A 26,287-nucleotide genomic window follows, 5' to 3' on the forward strand; every position below is an offset into this window, starting at 1 on the left:
CCTCTGAGGGTTTACAACTTGAGGTAGTCACCTCATACAAGTACTTGGGAGTATGGCTAGATGGTGCACTGTCCTTCTCTCAGCACATATCAAAGCTGCAGGCTAAAGTTAAATCTAGACTTGGTTTCCTCTATCGTAATCGCTCCTCTTTCACCCCAGCTGCCAAACTAACCCTGATTCAGATGACCATCCTACCCATGCTAGATTACGGAGACATCATTTATAGATCGGCAGGTAAGGGAGCTCTCATGCGGTTAGATGTTCTTTACCATTCAGCCATCAGATTTGCCACTAATGCTTCTTATAGGACACATTCCTGCACTCTATACTCCTCTGTGATGAGATTTGAACACGCAACCTTCGGGTTGCTAGACGTTCCCAACCAACCACCCTATAAGTATCCTTCTGTCTTATGTAATCATACCAATTGTAACGTATTGTAGCGATCCGCACAGACAGCTGTGTGCTATGCTATTAGTTGGTTGTGTTGTACTTACCAGTACCCAGTGTTCGTGGGGTACGGCATGCCAATCAACCTGCTATCTGCCAATCACGGGAATTCCTGGAATGTTCTGATGCTGGGCATCTTGGTGGTTGGTGGAGTGGCATGGGGGATGGAGCATTGCAAAATGGCGCCAGAGGAGATGGCTGCCGTTTTACGGTCTCCTAACCAATTGTGCTATTATGTGTTTTTTTTTGCGATATTTGTCAATTATTTTGTACATAATGTTTCTGCAACCGTATCTTATGGAAGAAAAGAGCTTCTGGATATCAGGACAGCGATCACTCACCTCAGATTAGACAAAGATTTCTTCAACAACAACAGCAGCAAGCAGGACTCACACGATATTCTCCAAACACCCCACAGGGTAGACATCCCAATTATTCACAAAAGGAAGCGACGCAGAGGACAAAGTGCCGGATGCCTCGCCCGGACCCGCAGAAGACAACTAGGAAAGCTGCCGTTACCGTCAATATTACTCACCAATATGCAATCATTGGACAATAAACTAGACGTGGTAAGATCGCGAATATCCTACCAACGGAACATCAAAAACTGTAATATCCTATGCTTCACGGAATCGTGGCTGAATGACGACATGGATATTCAGCTAGCGGGATACACGCTGCACCGGCAGGATAGAACAGCACAGCTTTTGGTCACCTGAAGTAGAGAATATTGTGATAAACTGCAGGCCACACTACTTGCCTAGAGAGTTCTCAGCTATACTTTTCGTGGCTGTTTATTTACCACCACAGACAGATGCTGGCACTAAGACCACACTCAGTCAGCTGTATAAGGAAATAAGCAAACAGGAAACCACTCACCCAATACCAACATGCTTCAAGCAGACCACCATAGTTCCTGTGCCCAAGAACACAAAGGCAACCTGCCTAAATGACTACAGACCCGTAGCATTCACGTCCGTAGCCATGAAGTGCTTTGAAAGGCTGGTATTGGCTCGCATCAACACCATTAACCCAGAAACCCTAGACCCACTCCAATTTGCATACCGCCCAAACAGATCCACAGATGATGCAATCTCTATTGCACTCCACACTGCCCTTTCCCACCTGGACAAAAGGAACACCTTTTGTGAAAGCAGCTCAGCGTTCAACGGCTCAACGTTTCACAGCATAGTACCCTCAAAGCTCATCACCAAGCTAAGGATCCTGGGACTAAACACCTCTTCCCACCAACTGGATCCTGGACTTCCTGACAGGCCGCCCCCAGGTGGTGAGGGTAGGTAGCAACACATCTGTCACGCTGATCCTCAACACTGGAGCTCCCCAGGGGTGCGTGCTCAGTCCCCTCCTGTACTCCCTGTTCACCCACGACTGCATGGCCAGGCACGACTCCAACATGATCATTAAGTTTGCTGACGACACAACAGTGGTAGGCCTGATCACCGACAACGATGAGACATCCTATAGGGAGGAGGTCAGAGACCTGGCCGGGTGGTCCCAGAATAACAACCTATCCCTCAACGTAACCAAGACTAAGGAGATGATTGTTGACTACAGGAAAAGGAGGACCGAGCACATCCCCATTCTCATCGACGGGGCTGTAGTGGAGCAGGTTGAGAGCTTCAAATTCCGTGTTGTCAACATCAACAACAAACTAGATTGGTCCAAACACACCAAGACAGTCGTGAAGAGGGCACGACAAAGCCTATTCCCCCTCAGGAAACTAAAAAGATTTGGCATGGGTTCTGAGATCCTCAAGGTTCTACAGCTGCAACATCGAGAGCATCCTGACCGGTTGCATCATTGCCTGGTACGGCAATTGCTCGGCCTCCGACCGCAAGGCACTTCAGAGAGTAGTGCATTCGGCCCAGTACATCACTGGGGCAAAGCTGCCTGCCATCCAGGACCTCTACACCAGGCGGTGTCAGAGGAAGGCCCTAAAAATTGTCAAAGACCCCATTCACCCCAGTCATAGACTGTTCTCTCTACTACCACTTGGAAAGCGGTACCGGAGTGCCAAGTCTAGGACAAAAAGGCTTCTCTACAGTTTTTACCCCCAAGCCATAATACTCCTGAACAGGTAACCAAATGGTTACCCGGACTAGTTGCATTGTGTACCCCCAACCCCCCTTTTACGCTGCTGCTACTCTCTGTATGCATAGTCACTTTAACTATACATTATTTTACATACTACCTCATTTGGGCCGACCAACCAGTGCTCCCGCACATTGGCTAACCGGGCTATCTGCATTGTGTCCCACCACCCTCCAACCCCTCTTTTTACGTTTCTGCTACTCTCTGTTCATCATATATGCATAGTCACTTTAACGATACTTACATACTACCTCAATAAGCCTGACTAACAGGTGTCTGTATATAGCCTTGCTACTCTTTTTTCAAATGTATTTTTACTGTTTAATTTCTTTGGTTAGAGCCTGGAGGTAAGCATTTCACGGTTAGGTTTACACCTGTTGTATTCGGCGCGCGTGACAAATAAACTTTGATTTGATTGCAAGTTAAGACCATGATTAGCCATTGTTCTCTCTCTTATGTCTGGTCTTCACAAGAGAATGTCACGGTTGTTTTATAGGGTATCTCATTTATTTGGAGTGGGCTACGGCCAAACAGTAGCCTTTGTGGAGTTGGGTTAATAAACCATACATTCGTAAACTCAACCCTGTCTGGACAATTGTTTCTTTATGACCTAGCCAGGTCCTTACATTGGTGTCAGAAGTAAAAACGTAGGTAAAAGTTAGCCCACTCCGACGGAGTGGCTAGCTAATGTACGGGGGTTGAAAAGGCTTCGAGGGAATCCGAAAGTGAAGGTGGAGGTAGGGGACGATTATGGCCAAGAAGGAGCGTGTGCATGGACGTCGGAGGATCTGGCTGAGGCGATCGCCAGGGCATCGGAGCACAGATGCCGCTTGAGGGAGACCGCAAGAATGATGGCGGCTGAAGCGGACATGAGTGCTTCGTTGACTGTGCTTCGCACGGATAATTGTGGGCAAACCGAAGGGGTCACATCAACGCTGCGGGACATGGAATCTGGGGCTCAGGATGTAAACAAACACGGCGGCGCCCAGTTCCCGATTGTGTCCGTATCTGTTAAGACCCCCGAAGTACTCCGGTAAGGCGTATTGGGAAGTTTTTCATGCTCAGTTTGAACTGTTAGCTCATTTTGGGGGGTGGTTGAATGAAGATAGGGCACTACAGTTGGCAAATTATGCTCTGTCCTGTTTGATATTTATTAGCCCCGAGGACCGACGGGATTATGGGACTTTAGTGGGAGCACTGAGGAGGTGCTTTGGACCGTGTGTACAGCCCGGGCTGGTGCGCTCCGAACTGAGTAATAGACGCAGGATGCCTGGAGAGCCACTACGGGTGCAAACTAATGACATTAAGAGCCTCTCGGCGGGCATATGCTCACATGCCCCCTCCGTGCAGAGCGAACTAGTACGGGACCAGTTCATACAGGCGCTCTCTCCTACGGAGCTGCGCATACAGACCCAGCTGGCTCATCCTGAGTCATTACAGATAGCCTTGGAGATGGCTTTGGATGTGTGCATGGGTGGCTGAAATGACTGAACTCATTCGTGCTGTGTCCTACAGGCAGCACGAAACACACACCCTGGTCCCAAGGTCTGCTGGAGGTGTGGCCAGCCAGGCCATCTGCACCGGGATTCCACCATGTCCACCAGAGCTCAGGGAAATGGCTTGGGGTCCGCATAGACGGGGCAGTGCAGACCCCTGGCTCTCTTTCCCAACCACCACCACCTTCAGGAGGAGCCCACTGACACGGACAGGGGAGCAAGGCTTCAGGTCCCCCAGAAGTAGACGAGGTGGGTCGTTGTTGTGGTGGGTCAGACCTGTGTTGGGGACTTTTGTCATGTCCCTGTCACTGTGAAGGGGGTGCCCTGCTCTGCCCTGGTGGACACTGGGTCCACAGTAACCCTGGTGAGGCTGGATATTGTGCCAGGTTGGACTCAGTTTGAGCCCACAACTGTGCAGCTCCGCACAGTCATAGGTGAGCTGGCACCCATGAAAGGGAAGGGAATAATGACTCTGACAGTAGGGGGCAGGAATGTGCGTCATTCTGTGTGGGTGGCGGCTGTGCAGGACCCTTGTATCCTGGGGTTGGACTTTCTTAGGAGCACAGGCTGCCAGTTAGACCTAAATGGGGGCACACTGAGCTTCCAGGGAGGGCTGGCAGTCACTATGCCCCCCCCCCCCCCCTAATATCACATTCACACAACCCAACAACCCCTTTACTCTAACAGTTAAAGCAGCAGAGACTCATGGCTGCCCTCCCCCCACATCTGTGTGTGACTTTTCCACAGCCCCTTTGTCACCTACGGCTGTGTGTTACATTCCCCCAGCTACCTCCATGACACATCCCTCTGTGAGCCTGGGCTGCGCCCCCCCCAGCCCAGCTACCCTAGATAGGAGAAGAGGACACTGTCTGCAGTGAGGAAGATATGGGGGAGGAACTGTGTTGGTCTTGACCCCGAGCAGCAGGAACAGTTGTGGCAGTTGCTGTTTGAATTCAGAGACAGCTTTGCACTGAGTGAGGAAGAGGTGGGTCAGATTCATCTGGTGCAGCATGAGATCGACACACGTGATGCTCGACCCATCAAGACACGCTGGCACGCCAGGAGGCAGCAGACAAGGCTGTTTAGGAGATGCAGCGGGCAGACTTTGTCGAGCCCTCAGACAGCCCCTGGGCGGTGCCAGTCGTCATGGTTCCTAAGAAGGGGGGCAAGCTGAGGTTCTGTATGGACTACAGGTGGCTGAATGAGGTAACCAGGAAAGACTCACACCCCATACCACGTATCGATGAGTCGCTGGACCTCTGCAGTAGCTACTGGCTGGCAGGTGCCCCTCTCTCCAGAGGCCAGAGACAAAACTGTGTTCTCCACTAACAGAGGACCCTGGCAGTTCAAGGTCCTGTGCTTCGGCCTGTGCAATGCTCCAGCTACTTTTGAGCGTTTGATGGACAGGGTGCTGGATAGCATCACCCGACAGCAGTGTCTGGTATACCTCAACGACATCCTGGCCTATGGCAGCTCCTTCCAATTAGCACTGGGGGCGCTACAGCATGTGCTGGAGAGGGTGGCTGCCGCAGACCTGAAGCTCCACCCCGAGAAGTGCCACTTCATGAGGAGAGAGGTGTCTTTTTTGGGTCACCGTGTGGGGAAGGAGGGTATCAGCACCATGGAGGACAAGGTGGGGGCTGTCCGAGGCTGGCCCACCCCCACCAACCAGCATCAGCTGAAGAGCTTCCTGGGCCTGGCCATCTACTACAGGAGGTTTGTGCGGGGCTTCTCAAGCCCCTGAACCGCCTGCTGCTGAAGGACAAGGCCTTCACTTTGACAGTGGAATGCGAGAAGGCCTTCAACACCCTCAAACGTGCACTGATCGAGGCCCACGTGCTCGCCCCCCCTGACCTCACCTTGCTCTTTATCCTGGACACAGATGCAAGCAATGTAGGCATGGGTGGGGTGCTGGCCCAGGTGGGGACTGGACACTTTGGGATCACAAAATCACTCAGCCGCCTCCATCAGTGCTTTTACTGGGGGCAACACAGAGGGATGTGGAGGACTTTTGGTGCCACTGTGACAACTGTACAGCGAGAAAGGGCCCTCCAGGCTGCTCTCATGCTCAGCTCCAACAGTTCCCAGTTGGGGCTCCCATGGAGGGGGTGGGAGTACTTGGGCCGTTCTCCACCACAGACAGTGGAAACCGCTGGGTGCTCACGGCCATGGACTATTTCCCAAAATGCTCTGCCTGACCAGGAGGCAGAGACCATCGATGACACCCTGACAGCGGGGATGTTCAGCAGGTTTGGCGCTGCGGAGTCCACCCACAGCGACCAAGGCAGAAACTTTGAGTCCCGTGTGTTCGACACCATGTGTGAGAGGCTGGGTATGCACAAGACCCGCACTACTCCTCTCCATCCTTAAAGTGATGGCCTTATGGAGTGCTTCAACAAAACACTTGGACAGCAGCTGGCCATTGTCTCTGCCAAACACCAGCGTGACTGGGGAAAGCACCTGCCTATGGTCCTCATGGCATGCTGTTCCGCTGTCCAAGACTCCACCTCCTGCACCATTGCCCCATACAGAGGGTACTCTGGGGAATGGAGCATTGCTAGTTAAGACCATGTTTAGCCATTGTTCTCTCTCTTGTGTCTGGTCTTCACAAGATAATGTCACGGTTATTTTATAGGGAAATTTTCATTTATTTGTCGTGGGCTACGGCCAAACAGTAGCCTGTGTGGAGTTGGCTTAATAAACCGTAAATTCGTAAACTCAATCGTCTGTCTGGACAATTGTTCCTTTATGATCTAGCCAGGCCATTACAATTTTATACAAATTTGAGTGGCACGTATTTACGTTTACTATGTTACGTCTAGTCTATGAGACCAGGCTACATGTATATGGTTCTCAGTATTTTGTATCATCAACAACAGTCTGTGTTATGTCCTATTAGTTTTGTATGAAAATGAGTTGCGGGCAAGTGTACTGTTCAATTTGACCGACAGGTGGTGCGCCATCGACGACACGAATCCATCGACAACAAACTGAGCCATGCTAGTTAGCTAGCTAGCAGAGAAAAATAATAGCCATAGCTCAGGAATCAGATTAACCAAATCTACATTTAAGAGAGTGGTAAATAGCCAATTATATATTTACAAATTAATAAACGTTCCAGCGAGACAATTTCAGAAACATCTGGATTATTTTGATGGTTGATTACAGTATTTCAGTCAAACAACGAGGTAAGCTGTAAAATGGCGGATAACATTCTGGGAGCTAGCTGTGTTGCTAGTCTTGTTGAATAAACTAGCAAGTTATTAGCAGGATGTAGCTAGGACAATTAATGTTAGCTAGATACAATAAGGAACTGGAATTTGAAATTGCGGTTTTGTCGCAAATTAACTAGCTTGCAGTTAACTTAATCATCAAACCATATTGACGTGTCCCTTGACTGTAACGTTATATATTAGCCCGCTAGTACATGGTAGCTAAGTTATTTAGCTAGTTAGCTCTTTCACCATGATGTGTGCAGGGACTTTGCCTGATTTAAGTCGGAATCGTTACCTAAATCGTCTTGCGATCATCATAACACATCATGCGAGTGTATGTTTATAGTTAACCCGTCTCTTAGTTAACCATAAGATAGCCAACTAGCGTTAGTTAACTACAGCAATGGTAGCCAGCTAGCTGGCAAAGATGGACGTCAAACATTGTTTACACGGAAGAGGATTGTACCCTATCAATAATAGCTTGTTTTTGGAGTAACGTTAGCTATGGTGAAAATGTATGTAGCTAACTGAATGACAGTTATTGCATACTTCTTGGTTTTGTTTTAACTGTTTTACAGTTACATTTACTACATTGTCTGACAGCCGCAGAATGCATAGCTACGTTACTAGCCAACCTTTCATTCGCCGACAACTAATGAGCAAAGATGGAGTAGTTTAAGAACGTCTGTTGCAGCCCTGGAGTAACGTTAGTCCTCATAATGTAGGGATTTTTGTTTGTTTGTTTGAAGCCGACGAGGTGTTATTTAGTTCGAGATTCTCATTCGTAAAGAAGTTTGCTGACGCAGCTTTCCGAATGGCCTAACGTTAGCTATCTCGTTTAGCTAGCTTTCTCGTGAATAATTGTTGCTGGCTTCATAACTGATTTTCTCCCCCTATTTCCATTTGTAAAGTCTGCTGTTGTCTTCTGGTTCTACGTCTAGTGTCATGTTATTTTATTTCCCCAGGTAACAGTAGCAAGCTACATCTGGAAGGTGTATTCATTTGTCTGTTGCAAAACGTTTTCCAACGTAAACCGTTTTACTAAAGGAACCTAACGAACACAAACGAAAATGAAAGGGACCTACCTACCTGCAGTTTTCCAATAAAAAACTATCGTTTTCGTTGCAAATAATTGTCTGTTTTGCGTGAACGGTTTCCGTTGCAAAACGGTTAGCAACAGACTAAACGTTTTGCAACGGAATCAGACTAATGAATACATCTCTGTCTTCAGCAGTCAATTGTGAACTGCCGAGTGTGCAAACGGAATTGGTTATCCTCACTTCTTATTTATACTGTTAATCCATTATACTTGTTACACATTAACCTACACACACGTTAAGTTATACATAGGCATAATACCATCTTTGGACTGCCTTTGTCCTTTTGAATGTTTGACCCTTCTTTTCATATGTTCTAGGTTGTATTAGTCTACATTTTGGTGGATCCTGAGAAGTCCATACTTACTAGAGTGTGTCCAGAAAATGTTAAAGAAATGATAGCAGCACAAGAGTTGCACACAGAGTTTCAGTTTCCTCAGTAAGTATAACTTAGATGTGTAAAGTAACATGCAAATTGTATTACCTTATTTTTTTGCAAACCGTGAAGATAGAGGACATACGCTTTGTAATGCATAGATAGACCTTCAAACTAGTTCTGTGTGTATTGTTACAATAACTTATTTTTGTTTTCTGAACAGAGAGACCGATACACAGTTATCCTCTGACACAGACCTTGAGGACCCTGATGTCAAGAATGCAAAGCTTGGGAAAGGAAAGGTGAGACTTGCTTGTAAAATCCTCTATCAACACAAGACATCCATAATTAAATGGATATGGTCACCTCCTACTTTACATTTGTGCACACACAATATACACTAACACGGTATTCCTGTCTGTTGTAGGGTGGAAGGAAGGGGAAGAAAGCCCCTGGAGAGAAGGGGAAGGGTGGTGGAGCGAAGGGTACTGGCCTTGGCGGGGTGAATGGCCATCACCAGGAGAATGGGATGGAGAGCATGACCCTGTTCGAGGTGGTGAAGATGGGGAAGAGTGCCACACAGGTTGGTTCAAACTATTTTAATTAGAAGGATAGGGTAATAAAGTAGTAATTTTCAATGCATGTTGTTGATAGTAGTATTTTCATAATTAAGTGATGCCTAATTGGTGTTTTTTTTATTTTAGTCCATCGTTGATGACTGGATTGAGTCTTACAAGAGTGATCGAGACATTGCACTCCTGGACTTGATCAACTTTTTCATCCAGTGCTCCGGTTGTAAAGGTAGGCTCCCAGAGTGTATTGAATAGAATTGTTGAATAGAATACGATCTGCTGTGAAGGACTTTTCTAAATCATTTTGCATCCGTTACTTGTGATGATTAAACAAGGTAAGATTTTTTTGTTCTTGTTTTTTGTTTTGCTACAGGTGCTGTCAGTGCAGAGATGTTCAGACACATGCAAAACTCTGAGATCATCAGGAAGATGACAGAGGAATTTGACGAGGTACTTTTTGATTGTACACTTACTGTACATTGTTATTTATGCCTCTCTGTCTATAGCGTATATTTAAACATTATTCCCGCTTTCGCTCTGTTATCAAATAGGACAGCGGGGACTACCCGTTAACCATGGCAGGGCCACTGTGGAAGAAGTTCAAGTCGAGCTTCTGTGAGTTTATCGGGGTGCTGGTGCGGCAGTGTCAGTACAGCATCATCTATGACGAGTACATGATGGACACAGTCATCTCGCTGCTCACTGGCCTGTCTGACTCGCAGGTCCGAGCCTTCAGACACACCAGCACACTGGCAGGTCAGTACTAACACAATAGAGACTCTGGGCAGTTGAGGGAAGACTGTAGTTCAACCACTGTTAAACTATTAGCTTGATGTATTTTAGTGCTATCTTTTATGAGGGCTACACTGTGTCTATATGTAGGCCTATTGAATATACCTTGATTTGATGGCAGGTCTGCATAAATAGTGCCTTATTAATTAGTAGATGTCACTCAAGTGAGTCGTTGTCTCTACCAGCCATGAAATTGATGACAGCCTTGGTGAACGTGGCTCTGAACCTGAGCATCAACATGGACAACACTCAGAGGCAGTATGAGGCAGAGAGGAACAAGGTCATGGCCAAGAGGGCCAATGATAGGCTAGAGCTCCTGTTACAGAAGCGTAAAGAGGTGAGTGGGTTCTTCTGGTGTCTCTCAACCGTTTCTTCCCTACGGCTGTTGTAGGGAGGGGGAACCTTACCTGGTCCTAACAATTCAAAACGGACCATTTAGAAATTACATTTTTGAAAAGGCACAGCGCTCGCTCACCATTTTAAATATTATTTTATTTAAACAACTAAAAGCTTGACAACCAATTTCTGAAGGCCATCAATGAAGTCCGAAACGTCAAACTTTTAATAGTTGTTTAAGTAAAATATGTTTTTAATGGTGAGTGAGCGTTGCGCCTTTTATAATTTAGTTTTTTGGTTGCACCTCGACTCACGTTGGTTGTGCGCCCTCCACTTCTTTCCATTAGATATGTAAAAAGCATTTTCAATTTGAAACGTCTCCTCTTTTCAGCTTCAAGAAAATCAAGACGAAATTGAAAACATGATGAATGCGATTTTTAAAGGAGTGTTTGTTCACAGATATCGGTATGTATTGCAATTTGTCATCTTTCTACATACAGAACAATGAATTAAATTACAACTGTAATGGATTATGTGTTATATTTTTTATTCTGGATTGTTTTAGGGTGGGTATTATGAATGGTGTTTTTGTAGTAGATTTTTAAAGAGGAGTCTATAAAGAGAACTGTGGGTGCATTCACTTGATGTCAGAGAGTTTGATCACTGTGTGAAAACCAACTTCAGGTACTGACATTGAGAGAGACTTCAGATGCATGGAAGGCTTACAGCAGTTCTGAGATGTGCAGGCTAGTCTTTCACTGAGCTGTTCCAAGGCTTTGGGGTGCCCTCTTGTGCTAAACAACAGGTAGCAACGGTTGCTAAGGCAGAACAGCTCATCATGGCACACCATGGTGCACTGATCTCTGATCTAAGTAGAACTGCCTCTGGCTTTACCACTTAAGCCTTTCTAATGAAATCAATGTTTACTGCCCTACTGTAAGATATCAAATAATTGATTTGATCATTGAGTGTAATGGGGGCTGTGAATAAGTCTGGACATTTCTCTGTTTATCAGCGATGCTATAGCTGAGGTCCGGGCAATCTGCATTGAGGAGATTGGGGTATGGATGAAGATGTACAGCGATGCTTTTCTCAATGACAGTTATCTGAAGTATGTTGGATGGACCATGCATGACAAGGTGAGCCATGCAATATGTCAAATCACATTTGTGGGAGTTGTATAGCATGTTGCGGGTAGTCATTTACTGTGTGTTTCAACAGTAGGTATATTATCAGAGTTGAAAAGCTACAGCATTGAGGTTTGAACATTGTGGTTTGGACATTGTCCTCCCTGTGATCACAGCAAGGAGAAGTGCGCCTCAGGTGTCTGACTGCGCTCCAGGGCCTGTACTATAACCGGGAGCTCAACACTCGACTGGAGCTTTTCACCAGCCGCTTCAAGGTAGGTCAGACGCCCATCACACCACTGACTGGGAAATCCTGTACATAACATACACACATCATGGTTGGCCAGATGTTGACTTTACTGTCATTGACAGGATCGCATTGTGTCGATGGCACTGGATAAGGAGTATGATGTTGCAGTGCAAGCCATAAAACTTCTGACTCTTGTCTTGCAGTGAGTAACCTTGTCTACAAATCATGTCTATAATTGCTCATCCTTCACAACGTTAGCCCACGTATTAGTGTCCAGCCCTCCATGCACTCCTGACCCTTCGCTGATGACGATGAGACCTTACAGACCTGTGTGTTGTTTTCTCCTTACAGTAGCAGTGATGAGGTCCTGACAGCAGAGGACTGTGAGAGTGTCTACCATCTGGTCTACTCTGCCCATCGACCTGTGGCTGTGGCTGCAGGAGAGTTCCTCTATAAGAAGTAGGTCTCACATTGGCTCTCTAAAGCTGTGGTGGAAGCTGAAAAATACTCTTATGAAATTGTGATTAAAGCCCCATTTGGGTTGGTAATGCCTTAAGGCTGAGAAACAGATCTATATTTTTGAGATTATCCAGCTGCATTTAACCTTACCTCAATGTTGCCATGTCCATAGGCTCTTCAGCCATCGAGGTCCAGAGGAGGAAGGGATGCCCAGGAGGGGCAGGCAGAGCCTCAACGGGAACCTCATCAAGACCACCGTCTTCTTCTTCCTGGAGAGTGAGGTGTGGTCAGGCTCAATGAAGAGTCTGTCTCTGTTTGAAGTGACCTACTTGGGGCACAAATCAAAATCACATTTTAAATTGCTATGTTTTGTAAACAACATGTGTAGACTAACTGTGAAATTATTACTTACGGGCCCTTTCCCAACAATGAAGAGTTAATGATAACAAAAATAGAGATACAGTAGTGACTCGACAAATAAATACACAGTGAATAACGTGGCTATATACAGGGAGCACCAGTATCATGTCAATGTGCAGGGGTACGAGGTAGTTGAAGTAGCTATGTACATATAGGTAGGGGTAAAGTGACTAGTGACGTGTTTCAGTTGTGATAACCTCTGAATGTTTGCAGCTCCATGAGCACGGGGCCTACCTGGTGGACAGCCTGTGGGAGTGTGCAGGGGAGCTGCTCAAAGACTGGGAGAGCATGATCAGCCTGCTGCTGGATGAGCCCATGCCAGGGGAGGAAGGTAAGGAGGAGCAACACACACACACACACACACACACACACACAGAGTCATGTCTCAACATGTTTTGTCCTGTCCAGCCCTGACTGACCACCAGGAGACTGCCCTGATCGAGATCATGCTGTGTGCCATCCGCCAGGCCTGTGAGTGCCACCCTCCAGTGGGCAGAGGCACTGGGAAGAGGGTGAGTGCTGCTTGGCATTTTCCAATGTAAGCCCCTCAACGGTCAACTCTAGTACTAGTGAGCTCTCAAGGCTTTATTCTCAGAAGGCATGTTTGAACATTCACTCAGATATGAGGTTTTATAAAAATCTTTCATATAACATTATTGTAATGTGAGTTCAGATGGGCCGTTGCGCTTTAGCAAAGGGAAGGAGGGGTGTTCAATGACAAAAATCACCAGAATGGCTTACCAAGAAAAACTTCCAAAAGTACTAATTTGAGGTAAAAAGGAGATGGAGCACTCAACAAAAAAAGCCAGCGAATGATTACTTTTTGCTCACTTTAATCCATTGTACAGGGAGCTAACAGGTGACTGACGGTTCTGCCTTTTTTTGTTGAGTGCTCTAACTCATTTTTTACCTTAAAATAGTCCTTTTGTAAGTTTTTCTGGGTAAGCCATTCTTATGATTGTGATGTGATTGTGCTCTTCTGAAAATTCTCCTAGGTCCTGACAGCGAAAGAAAAGAAAACCCAGCTGGATGACCGGACGAGAATCACTGAGATCTTTGCTGTGGCGTTGCCTCTGTTGTTGGCCAAGGTCAGTTATCAAGTTGTGTACATGACTGTCACTTTTTATAGTCTATACACGGCTTCTATATATAACTCAACCCCTGGGACTGCCAGGATGATGCAGTATTACTCAACGCTAGGTCTCTGGTTGTAGCTCCCCTCACCCTCTCCATCTTACCCTCACAGTACTCCGTTGATGCTGAGAAGGTGACCAACTTACTGCAGCTACCGCAGTTCTTTGACCTGGAAATCTACACCACTGGTCGATTGGAAAAGGTTTGTGAATCATCTGATATTCCTGGAGCATAACTAATCCTACCGCACCTTAGATTGTTAACAGGCAATTATTCACATGGCCATTGTGGCAGAATATAGTTTGAGACCTCGCCACAAACGGAGACTGTTGTCCTCTGTTTGTGTGCAGCACTTGGAGTCGTTGCTGCGTCAGATCAGGGAGGTGGTGGAGAAGCACACAGAGACCGACGTGCTGGAGGCGTGCTCCATGACCTACCACGCTCTCTGCAACGAGGAGTTCACCATCTTCAACAGGGTGGACATCGCCAGGTCCCAGCTACTGGACGAGTTGGTAGACAAGTTCAACAGACTCCTGGAGGACTTCCTGCTGGAGGTGGGCTCAGATGCATAGAGATACATAAAATGTCTATTTTATTCTATGTTTAGCTGGCTGAGTGGCTTAGAGACTGAGCTGTCTGTCAGATTGAAAACCTCTATGGCAGATTTGGCAATGCATAAGGACATTGCCTGTCTTTAATCTTTGTAGACTATTTGTCAAAGAAAAAAGAGTGTTCCAGGGTAGTACTCAGATTGGTGTTGATTGAAACTGGGACTGTAAATTGAGTGATACGTGGCTGTGTAGGATTTCACAACCTAGTTATCTGTTGTTTCAGGGTGAGGAACCAGATGAGGATGATGCCTACCAGGTCCTGTCCACACTAAAGAGGATCACTGCTTTCCACAAGTAAGGCCTTGAGCAAGATTAAACAAGAAATGTGTAATCCAAACATTTGCCAATGAATGGTAGATAAATCATAACTCCTTATCTGAAAAGATTCTGTGTTTCTCTCTCCTCTTCAGTGCACATGACCTCTCTAAATGGGACCTGTTCACCAGCAACTATAAGCTATTAAACACAGGACTTCAGAATGGAGATATGCCTGAGCAGGTACCTAAACCATAACCCTTTTATCCCCTCAAACCCACCTACCCCTGAAATGTTTGACATTCATCTCCACTGTTTACTATCACTTACCTTGTAATACTTTTTCCCAGATTGTCATTCATGCGATGCAGTGCACACACTACATCATTCTGTGGCACCTAGCCAAGGTCTCAGAGGGCAGCTCCACAAAGGTACACACACTGTTGTTATCAGTGACTAATAACTATCCAGTGTCTGCCAATGGTTGTGACTATACACCCCTGTGTGGCGGAGTTACAAGTTGTGTCTGTAAAATGGTTTCCAGGGGAACATGGTCACCCTGAGGAAGCAGATGAGGGCCTTCTGTCTGATGTGTCAACGCTACCTCACCAGTGTCAACACCACTGTCAAAGAGCAGGTGGGTTGTCCTACGTCATGTCAGTCTGTTGCCTGACTGTATAGCTGTGTGTTCACTGTTAAGTGAGGGCTGAGGAATTGCTGCTCTGTTGTATTTTCCTGGATTACTGCAAAGCACTGTGTGACAGCTGTTGACATGGACGGGTGTCGTGTGATTGATTGACTGTGTTCCAGGCCTTCACCATCCTGTGTGACGCCCTGATGATCTTCAGCCACCAGATTGTGTCGTCGGGCCGGGAGCAGCTGGAGGCTCTGATCTACACTCCAGACTCCCCCCTACAGGCAGAGCTGCTCAACTTCATCCTGGACCACGTCTTTATCGACCAGGACGATGACAACAACAGCACAGGTCAGACACAGCCCAATGCCCCCCCCCCCACACACACACACACACACACAGCACAGGCTGAACATCCACACAGCCCACCTGGCAGCTAGTCACAACACAAGGAGACGGCTGAGAATGGCTTTTAATGTGAATAGTGCACACACAAGTTAAAACACCAGAGCTGTTTCTGAGTTAAAGCGAACACATTATATGGAGACAGGAATGTTAAAGTTTTGCAAGGGGTTACCTCCGTGTTCTTCATTTTATCAGATGGGCAGCAAGATGATGAAGCCAGTAAAATTGAGGCTTTACACAAGAGACGTAACCTGCTGGCAGCGTACTGCAAACTGATAATTTACAATGTAGTGGAGATGAACACTGGAGCTGATATCTTCAAGCAGTACATGAGGGTATGTCTGGCCTCCAACCATATTTAGACCTTTTAAAATAAAAATGTAATGTTGTGCTATTCCTAGTCAATGAAATAATTAAATGTGTTTTTCTCTCTAGTACTACAATGACTATGGAGATATCATCAAGGAAACAATGAGTAAAACAAGACAAATTGACAAGATCCAGTGTGCCAAGACCCTCATTCTGAGTTTGCAGCAGGTAAGAGCTATGGCGAAATTAACATTCAGTTAAAGTATTGTCTTCATTTTGTGACAATGTGAGTGGTTTTGATCATTGTTTTTTTTAAAGTTGCAACACTTTTCTCTTTTTAGCTTTTCAATGAGATGTTATCTGACCTCGGCTGCAACTTTGACCGCTCGTCGTCGTCCTTCTGCGGCATTAAAGAACTGGCCCGACGTTTCTCGTTGACCTTTGGCCTGGATCAGCTGAAGACCAGAGAGGCTATCGCCATGTTACACAAGTAAGCCTGCTGCAAATGTGAAACTCATCCTCTGTGTAGGAATCAATACATAAAGGTTTAACAGCTCTGCAGGCATGCTTCTATTTGAGGCTTCTCAACCTCCCAGAACTGTTAAAGTATTTACAGCTCAATACTTCAATCCATTCCTTCCTAAACATGTTGTCTTGTGCTGCACTTGCTGCAGGGATGGAATCGAGTTTGCCTTCAAGGAGCCCAGTCCCCAGGGAGAGGGAAACCCTCCTCTCAACCTTGCCTTCCTGGACATTCTCAGCGAGTTTTCCTCCAAACTTCTCCGTCAGGACAAGAAGACTGTGTAAGTCAGAGGAAACTGTTATACTTAGTGCTATGTGCAGTCAAATCATTAGTGACTGTATTATCCTTAGCCAGACAGACCACAGCTACACTAGATCATGGATGTTGATTTGTGGTCCTCTGTCCTCTGCAGTCACCTCTACCTGGAGCGGTTCATGACCTTCCAGATGGCCCTGCAACGAGAGGACTGCTGGCTGCCCCTCATCTCCTACAGGAACTCCCTGCAGGCCGGAGGGGACGACGACACCATGTCTGTCATCAGCGGCTACAGCAGCCGAAGTTCCAGCATCAGGACCAAGAAGGCCAAGCCAGCCAGCACCGGAAAGAGGAAACTGCCTGAAGGTGAGGGGCCGACACCGAGCCACAGAATAGCATGGGCAACATACGCTGGTGTTAAACCTGAAAGCTCAATGTTTAGTGTTATGATATACACTGAGTATACAAAACATTACGAACACCTTCCTAATATTGAGTTGCATTCCCTTTTGCCCCCAGAACAGTCTCAATTTGTCTGAGCATGGACTACAAGGTGTTGAACGCATTCCACAGGGCTGCTGACCCATGTTAACTCCAATGCTTCCAACAGTTGTGACAAGGTGGCTGGATGTCCTTTGGGGGGGTGGACCATTCTTGATACACACAGGAAACTGTTGAGCGTGATAAACCTAGCAGAGTTGCAGTTCTTGACCCCGACCGGTGCGCCTGGCACCAACTACCATAACCCCGTTCAAGGGCACTTAAATATTTTGTCTTGCCCATTCACCCTCTGAATGGCACACACACAATCCATATCTAAATTGTCTCAAGTCTTAAAAATCCTTATTTTACCTGTCTCTTCTCCTTCATCTACATTGATTTGAAGTGGATTTAACAGGTGATATCAATAAGGGATCATAGCTTTCACCTGATCAGTCTATGACATGTAAAAAGCAGGTGTTCCTAATGTTTTGTACACTGTGTACACAACAAATTGTGTTCCAGAATATGCCACCTGCTTTGTGCGATTAGATTTTCACTTGGGGAAATAACTTGCCGAATGAAGTTTAGACATTAATGAATTGAGTGTTTGCTAGATGTTATCTAACGTTGGCTTTATAAAAAGCCAATACGCTAAGATGTCTCTACCTGAGCAGTGAGTGGTCTGCTCACTATATAACAACCCTATGAAACCCTTGCTATTGCAGCAGAGGAGAGTAGCAGCTGCAGCACAGACGCAGTGTGGATGAACCAGGAGCAGAACGTGCAGACGCCAGTGATGATGCCCTCGCCACATCTAACCTCCACTGTGCTGAGGGACCCCAAGAAAATGAGGCCAGAGGAGAGCTACATGGGTGTCTATGCTATGACATCAGAGCAGCAGCACCAACAGCTGCCCCCCCAACAGCACCACCATCAGACCCCCATGGACTACAAGTACGGAACACCTTTCTATGGCTCAACACCTTTTGATTTTCATGAGTATCTTTGGCCATCCATTGTAGGGCGGCAGGTAGCCTAGTGGTTAAGAGCGTTGGCCCAGTAAATGAAAACTTGCTGGTTCGAATCCCCGAGCCCACTAGGTGAAAAATCTGTCAATGCGTCCTTGAGCAAGGCACTCAACCCTAATTGCTCCTGTAAGGCACTCTGGAAAAGAGCGTCTGCTAAAGAACTAAAATGTAAAAATCTGTAATGTAATGTTACTTAGCTATGTATGCAATGTTATCAAAATGAATGATATCTTCAATGAAATGGCTGTAGTTCGCCTCTTGTTTGAATAAGTATGACTGTCTGTATTAATGTGTCTGACTCTGTTTTCAGTACCCAGGTGACCTGGATGCTAGCCCAGAGACAGCAGGCAGAGGCCCGGCAGCAGCAGCAGGAGCGAGCCAGCATGCAGTATGCCAAGATGAGGAGCCACATGCAGAATGCAATGTAAGACTGCATTTCTCTTCCAGACCACAGTGGTGTTTCAACCCCAGTGTAGTACTTACTTGTGTAATGTATATAGTAATTTGTGGCCATGTCTTTGACCATCTAGCCGCCGCGGTTCAGGACTCATGGAGGATGATGAGGAGCCAATAGTAGAGGATGTAATGATGTCATCAGAGGACCGTTTGGAAGATCTCAACGAGGGCATGGATTTTGACACTATGGATATTGATCTGGTAAAATACACTCATAAAGATGTTAATTTTCTCACAAGTTGTGCATTTATGAATATTACTGCCTTGGTGTCTCTTCTTTCTTACTTTGCTGTTTATTGTTTAGCCACCATCTAAAAATCGCCGAGAGAGATCAGAGCTGAAGCCAGACTACTTTGATCCTTCTTCCATCATGGATGATTCGGTGGGTATTGGTTTGTTATTGAGAGTACAGTGATATCTTCATTGTTAAAGATCACGTACAACAAACAATATGATCAACAATAACAGTGGCAGTACCGACGTGAAATCCAGATACTTAGTTAATGTCTTTGGTATGGAAAGGCTATACTCATTCTCTAATTCTTTTCCATATTATACAGCAAGTAACTAAACATTTAAATGCAGTATTTTCTTTCTTTTTAGGTCCTCAATGTTTCAATGTTCTAAGCTGATTATGGTAGATCTGCGTGAAGAGGACACTGTGTTGTTACCGAAAATGTTTTGATGACAAGAAGTATTCTCTGTAGAGAATTGTTTTAAAATAAGCTCATGGGACTATTTGCTTATGAGACATCAATGGTTGCACATTCGTCATGTTTGAATTTCACTTTTATTTTGTCGATCAATGGGCATGTTTTTGTCTCCTGTAAATACATAGTTGCTGACATACTTTTAAAATATAAAATCTGGCATGACATGTAGCCATATATTAAAACATATACAGTAGGAGAAAATGTGAAATGTCTTCATATTGTTGGAAGGCCTTACCGCAAATATGAAATACAGGGTTCTCAGAATTCTCTCTGTCATTATTTTTAGAGGTTTGTCTGTCCTGCTTTTATAACTTATAGAATACTTTGATTTATAGGTATTTTATAATGACAATCAGATGTAAATCAGTACTTTATAATCATGTTAATACTCGTATAGAGTACAGAAATGAACCTTTGTAATGGAATTTCTGGTGTGTAATAATGGATGTGGCCTGCAGTTTTTCTTTTTTCCAATGTTATAGGTGAGACCTCTTGGTGAACTGATAATGCCCAAATGCCATTTGACCCATTGACAAGCTTAGTTTAAATTCTGAATCACTTTTAAAAGTTTGATGATTTTGAATGCTTTTGAAGAGTGGTACAAAAGTATAGTGTGCAGAGGGTTTGTATAAAAGAGTGGTCAAAATATTCTCTGTTGTACCACTGTGTTGTGTCTGTAAGAGAGCTTGTTATAGAATGTTTCTAAAATACCACATTTAAGAGTTTGGGTTAGCTATTATGGTATCATAATATATAATTATATATTATACAATTATAAAAATGTGTAATATATTGTGAATCGGTGCTCATTTTATATTTGCTCAGTTTTAGTTCATTTGAAGTCTAATTTAGGAAAAGGTTCAATAGAATGTAAACTGGTTTAAATTAACCTAATTAATGTGCAGTTATGCATAAGAATTTACCTTTGAATTTGTATTTATATTTAAATGGTAAATGTTTTGTTTGTCTTTTCTAAGGATTTTTGTTTTAATAACTTTTCTTTACTTCTATGTACTTTGGTTTGCAGATTCCCAACAAGCTTTTCTGGAGGAATAAAATTGTAATCATGAATATTGTAAATTATAGTTTTATACAGCCACAACAGCTTAAAACACAGCCTCTCCATTTTCAAAAGTTAAAATGTTATATCTAAATACAAACTGGAGAATTGTATATTTTTCATTATTTACATTGTAGCAATGTTAGACAAATTAAAAAAATAATTTGAATGCATAGTTGTTTTGCTTAAATCTTATGTAGGCTTCATACTGTCGTTTTGATATTTACCTTTCTGTTGTCCTTGCATTGAACTGCTGAAAGTGTGTGCATATGTCTAAATATGTATACACATACATATATTATATATATTCAAATGTATATGAAACGTTTTTTTATTCTATTTACAAAGTCCACTGTTCCATTTATGGTTTGTATTTATGTCTCGAGACCAGTAACTTTTTGAACAAAATAAACCCCTGCAATTGTGTGATGATTTGAATGAAGTGTTACCAGTATTTAGTAGGCCTATTACACGGAAATGAAATGTCTACTGGACAGAGTGCAGTATAGTCACTGGTTGTGTGACTAGTTTGAATCACCTGTGTCAGGGGTTGTTACAATGGTGTCATTAATGGGATGGTGATCATGTAGGTCACTAAGGGGTGAATGTGGGTCTTTTTAAAGAATAAGGAAGCCACTGTTACAGTAATGGGGTTGTGGATAATGTGAGAATTCAATGTATGCACAAACGCCCACACACAAATCATCCCAAGACATGACAGGCAATGGGATAAATCGACAAGTGGGTAAACTGGAGTTTACCTTTAAATGCTTTGTGCTCACCTCTGCCATGAATTTGTCTGAATACTGTTCATAAACTGAAATTGAGAGGCTCCTAGCATCACATGACCATCATGAACTGAACACATGCTCTGACGACTTGAAGTGATAGAGACGCTTAAGCAAGCCACAAACCCAGTGGATCTGTTCAACATAATTTATTATCTTTACACTAATCTACATAAAATCTTACACGTTAATTATTGTAGCGTTGCAATTTTAGGCTTCCAACGTTTGTTTGTGGTAAACTGACTGGAAGACCTCAAATTGACTCGTCGTCCCACGATGCACTAGTCTTCATTATTGTGCATTCAGCTAAACATCCGGGCTATGTGTGGTATTGTGGGGGAAGATGGCGACACGTATCATCCCTGCTGATTGGATCAAAAACTGGGAAAAATCTGGAAAACACGAGTTGTAAGTTGTATTATATTGTTAAATTGTGAAGACGAATGTCTTGGTATTTCGTTTTCCATTAGGGTTGTTGAGCCATGCAACCGGTTCCCATAGTTATCCTGTACAAGACCGTGCTAACTCGCGACGTGAATTAGCCAACCTAGCGTGCTAACTATTTCATAATAACAAGATAAAGTTGGCTACAGTTCAATAATGTTGTTTGAAGTAATAATTTGGTAAAGCATTTGTGCAATCCATGTACTGCAACACTGGCCCGGGCCATTAGATGCTAACTAGCAAGCTAACTAACTTTTGAGTTCGTCTGTCCTCCGAGACAGCTAACTAGTTAGCTTAGCCCTGAAAGCCAGTGCAGTGGACGAACTAACTAGTCAGCTATTATTGATGCAGGCTAGCCTGACCCTGTGCGTTCTAACTAACCTACCTACTATAGTTCGCTAGCTACCTATATACCTATTCGGCAAGTTGACTTAGTGACCAGTGAGTTAGCTAACTAATACTAGTATTGCATGCATGTGCATCACAACATGCGGGTTTCGCTCACATGCACTACATGGCCAACATAATGTGGACAACGCTCCAAACTTGTCGATTCGGCTGTTTCAGCCACGCCCGTTGCTGACAGGTGTATAAAATCGAGCACACCGCCATGCAATCTCCATAGACGAACATTGTCATTAGAATTGCCTTACTGAAGAGCACATTGACTTTCAAAAGTCAGTTCCTCAAATGTCTGCCCTGCTAGAGCTGCCCTGGTCAACTGGAAGTGCTGATGTTGTGAAGTGGAAACGTCTAGGAGCAACAACGGCTCAGCCGCGAAGTGGTAGGCCACAACAGTGCAGAATGGGACCGCCGAGCGCTGAAGCTTGTAAAAAATTGTCTGTCCTCAGTTGCAACACTCACTACAGAGTTCCAAACAGCCTCTGGAAGCAATGTCAGCACAATAACTGTTCGTCGGGAGCTTCATGAAATGGGTTTTCATGGCCGTGTAGCCACACACAAGCCTAAGATCACCATGCGCAATGCCAAGGGTAGTGTGATGCTCGCCCGTCATAAGGATTCTGGAGCAATGGAAATGCTTTCTCTGGAGTGATGAATCACGCTTCACTATCTGGCAGTCCGATAGACGAATCTGGGTTTGGCGGAGGCCAGGAGAACTCTAGCTGAATGTCCGAATGTGTAGTGCCAACTGTAAAGTTTGGTGGAGGAGGAATAATGGTCTGGGGCTGTTTTCCATGGTTTGGGCTAGGCCCCTTAGTTCCAGTGAAGGGAAATCTTAATACTACAGCATACAATGACATTCTAGATGATTCTGTGCTTCCAACTTTCTGGCAACAGTTTGGGAAGGCCCTTTCCTTTTTCAGCATGATACTGCCCCCGTGCACAATTCGAGGTCCATAGAGAAATGGATTGTTGAGATCGGTGTTGAATAACTTGTCAGGAATCTGTCCAGGCCAGTCCTCGACTCCATCAAACCCTGTTAAGATAAAATGGAACGCAGACTGCAAGCGAGGCCTAATCGCCTAACATCAGTGCCTGACCTCACGTATGCTTTTGTGGCTGAATGGAAGGAAGTCCCTGCAGCAATTTCCAACATCTAGTGGAAAGCCTTCCCAGAAGAGTGGAGGCTGTTTATAGCAGCAAAGGGGGGACCAACTCTATATTAATGGCCATGATTTTAGAATGATATGTTCGACGAGCAGGTGTTCCCAGCAAGCTAATGGTACCACCACCTGACTCTTGCTACACGAAAACATTAGCTAGGTAGTTTACGTTAGCCACTTTGTCTAGAATAGCCATGCATGTATTGTCTTATGTTTTATTTTTACTTAATGCATGGTTCCCAGGCAGCTATCACAGTCTAGACATTTTCTATCAGGGACTAGTTAGCTACCCTAATAATTACCATAACTAGGCAGCTAGTGTTAACATTAGCTAGCTAGAATTGAAAACATGTCGTCATCTGAATTTGGTAGTATGGGTGTGATTTCTGCTGATTAAATAATTGGCAACAGTTGGCATTGATAATAATTTAGTCATCAAGCTCTAGTAACTGGATGTTACAGTTTTGGACTATGTTTTAAAGTGTCATAGCAAAAATGCTCAGAATGGTGTATTTAAACAGTTGCAGTGTAATATGCAAGCGTTAATATTGGGGGTTGACATAAGGCGGATTTTGCATGTCTGCAACACGTACTGTACAAATGATGTACACATACTACAGCACACTACTAACTGTTCTATGGTCATTTGGAAAACTATTTACAAGTCACTGAAAATAAACTAGATAATATATAGTAAATAATCACCTTTCCCCCTCCTTTTCAGTGTACAACTATGTAAGAATCTTGCATACAAAACAAATCATGACGGCACAATAAAAGGTAAGCTCAAAAATGAAAGTACCCATCTGTGCTCTTTGAAAGAACAGTATACATGTTAGTTTTGCAACAATTGAGTCTTTGCAAATTAAGTTAAGATATTATTCAAGGTAATTTAAGGTAATATTCATTCAATGATGGGGTCTCGCTATGTCGGGTGTCATTTATTGTTCATATAGCATCATAGTGAGCTTGTGCCTCAACAGCTCTTCGGTTGGCCGTTTGTGAAAAGGGGGTTATACTGATACATTGTATTGAGTCATTCTCTGCCTGTTTGCCTCTTCTCTTTATTCTCTAGATATACAGGCAGCTTTGTATGAACTCTGCTGGCATGTCATACAGGGGAACTTCAAGCTGGACCTTTCTGCTAGCGTCCTCTGTGACATGATGGTATGTATAGTCCTTTTGATTCCTCATTCTCTGCAATGTCTTTCATCACAGAAAATCTTCCATGCGTTAGTGCAATAATGAAATGAGGCTTTTGTGTCATAGGAGAGTCCTTTTTAGTGAAAACATTGACTAGTATCTGCCATTGAGGAGTGATGTGCATTTAGTTCTTGATTTCTGGTTATTTTTAAGAAGGAGAAAAATATACAATCCTAATCGGAGGTTCCTTTAGCAGCTGTTCAAATTGATAGAGTAATGTTACAACTCAATGAGTCTACAAGTTTTTCCTCTGTTCCCTGGAATGTGGGATTTCTGTAATGTTACGAATAGAGGCACAGACGCTATCATAAGGAACATGCAGAGAAGGTACACTTGCAGCTGCGCCATAATAAAACAGTCCTCTTCTGCCTATTCATTAATTTCAGACTGAAACAGTGTGCTTTGCTTGTGAAGAAAGCTAAACACCACTTCTGGAACATCTGTATCAGCAAACAAAAGTCAATTAGAATTTACCTTTTTTATGCCCGTTTTGAATGCGTCTGATTTCTTGTTTATTTCTAGGATCTGCGGGATGACATGCCATCCATTTTAGCAGATGTTTTCAGTATACTAGGTGGGTTTGACTTCAGTTTGGGCATATTGTGATAGTCATTTACAATTTAATGCCTAAATGTGTTGCCTAATTACAGTCATGATATTGTAATGTTTCAATTGTTATTTTGACAGACATAGAGACCAGCTCTTTAGAGGAAAAAAACAAACGTGACCATTACACCCAGCTAGTGGGAGCGTGTCTGGTAAGTGTGTTTCAAGTTACTGCGATGAGCAAAAATACATTCTCATGAGATGTCAGCTTTCACTAGGTGGCAGTATTGATCATAGAAAATTCAGCCATTGTCTGTATTTCCTACTGTAAGGCAAAAACAGTATTTGAGTGTCAAGCTTGAATTACAAACTTTTTTTTAATGCTATTGGCTCTTAATTTAGAATATTATAGTAACATTTGATTCTCTTCACAAATTATACATTTTCTGTCATTCATAACCAGGGGTGAAAGTAGGCTGGTCCGGTACGGCGTTCCGGCCAAATAAATAGTGGGGCTACACCGTACTGGTAAAACGTGAGCCTATCACAATTAACACAAAATGCCAAAAAACAATAGGCATTTACACGCATTCTGGGATATGTTTCGGGTAGCCTCTGAGAATAACATTGACTAATACACGGATACAGTGACTGAGTTCATCTGGAAGATTATAGGAGATGTTGTACCCATTGTGACTATTGAAATCTACCCAAACCAGAAACCATGGATAAATGGCAGACTGAAAGCGCGAACCACCGCATTTACCAATGGCAAGGTGACTGGGAATACACAAACGGTGTACTTCTTCCCTCCGTAAGGCAATCAAAGAGGCAAAACATCAGTACAGAGACAGTGGAGTCACAATTCAACAGCTCAGACACGAGACGTATGTGGCAGGGTCTACAGACGATCACGGACTACAAAGGGAAAACCAGCCACATTGACGACACCGTCTTGCTTCTGGACAAGCTAAACGCTCTTCGCACGCTTTGAGGATAATACAGTGCCACCGACGCGGCCCGCTACCAAGGACTGTGGACTCTCCTTCTACGTGGCCGACTTGAGTAAGACATTTAAACGTGTTAACCCTCACAAGGCTGCCGGCCCAGACTGCATCCATAGCCGCTTCCTCAGAGCATGCGCAGACCAGCTAGCTGGAGTGAATACCGACA

At 44.3% G+C, this 26,287-nt stretch overlaps 2 protein-coding genes across 9 annotated transcripts in view; both read left to right on the forward strand.

The window, feature by feature from the left end:
• The first annotated feature begins 6,995 nt into the window (after window positions 1-6,995).
• On the forward strand, window positions 6,996-21,006 carry LOC110537360 (cohesin subunit SA-2). 5 transcript variants are annotated; one of them, XM_021623334.2, is made up of 34 exons: window positions 6,997-7,246; window positions 8,691-8,809; window positions 8,970-9,048; window positions 9,174-9,329; window positions 9,451-9,547; window positions 9,692-9,768; window positions 9,870-10,074; window positions 10,296-10,447; window positions 10,838-10,911; window positions 11,462-11,585; window positions 11,750-11,848; window positions 11,946-12,025; window positions 12,175-12,282; window positions 12,455-12,563; window positions 12,916-13,033; window positions 13,111-13,214; window positions 13,698-13,790; window positions 13,949-14,038; window positions 14,187-14,390; window positions 14,671-14,741; window positions 14,858-14,945; window positions 15,053-15,133; window positions 15,247-15,339; window positions 15,513-15,687; window positions 15,937-16,076; window positions 16,177-16,278; window positions 16,392-16,540; window positions 16,725-16,853; window positions 16,986-17,194; window positions 18,037-18,265; window positions 18,650-18,763; window positions 18,870-18,996; window positions 19,100-19,177; window positions 19,399-21,006. In XM_021623334.2, exons 2-34 carry the CDS (start codon window positions 8,766-8,768, stop codon window positions 19,420-19,422), a joined length of 3,822 nt encoding a protein of 1,273 aa, XP_021479009.1. In that variant the 5' UTR covers window positions 6,997-7,246; window positions 8,691-8,765; the 3' UTR covers window positions 19,423-21,006. The 5 variants fall into 5 exon arrangements, with proteins under 5 accessions (XP_036793238.1, XP_021479009.1, XP_021479011.1 ...); XM_021623336.2 differs by lacking the exon at window positions 6,997-7,246 and adding an exon at window positions 7,253-7,788; XM_036937342.1 differs by lacking the exon at window positions 6,997-7,246 and adding an exon at window positions 7,812-7,994.
• Window positions 21,007-21,432: 426 nt separating this feature from the next.
• The window catches only part of LOC110537361 (THO complex subunit 2), a 65,859-nt gene continuing 61,004 nt past the window's right edge, over window positions 21,433-26,287 (forward strand). For 2 of the 4 annotated variants that reach the window (XM_036937344.1, XM_036937345.1), the window contains exons 1-5: window positions 21,433-21,764; window positions 24,090-24,145; window positions 24,441-24,532; window positions 25,091-25,142; window positions 25,256-25,326. In XM_036937344.1, the coding sequence (XP_036793239.1) occupies window positions 21,700-21,764; window positions 24,090-24,145; window positions 24,441-24,532; window positions 25,091-25,142; window positions 25,256-25,326 (336 nt within the window). In that variant the 5' untranslated portion in view covers window positions 21,433-21,699. The remainder of the gene's footprint in view (window positions 21,765-24,089; window positions 24,146-24,440; window positions 24,533-25,090; window positions 25,143-25,255; window positions 25,327-26,287) is intronic. The other 2 variants (XM_021623337.2, XM_021623338.2) reach the window with 1 other exon arrangement.

This window comes from Oncorhynchus mykiss, chromosome 12 (genome assembly GCF_013265735.2).
Source record: "Oncorhynchus mykiss isolate Arlee chromosome 12, USDA_OmykA_1.1, whole genome shotgun sequence".
NCBI classification, from domain to species: Eukaryota; Metazoa; Chordata; class Actinopteri; order Salmoniformes; family Salmonidae; genus Oncorhynchus; species Oncorhynchus mykiss.

Excerpts from the sequence above, each read along its gene's own strand:
- LOC110537360 (XM_021623334.2), top strand. The coding sequence starts at position 8,766 with ATGATAGCAGCACAAGAGTTGCACACAGAGTTTCAGTTTCCTCA. Across the intron at positions 14,391-14,670 it reads TGGAGGACTTCCTGCTGGAG|GGTGAGGAACCAGATGAGGA; the intron begins GTGGGCTCAGAT and ends CTGTTGTTTCAG. Across the intron at positions 16,541-16,724 it reads GCTATCGCCATGTTACACAA|GGATGGAATCGAGTTTGCCT; the intron begins GTAAGCCTGCTG and ends CACTTGCTGCAG.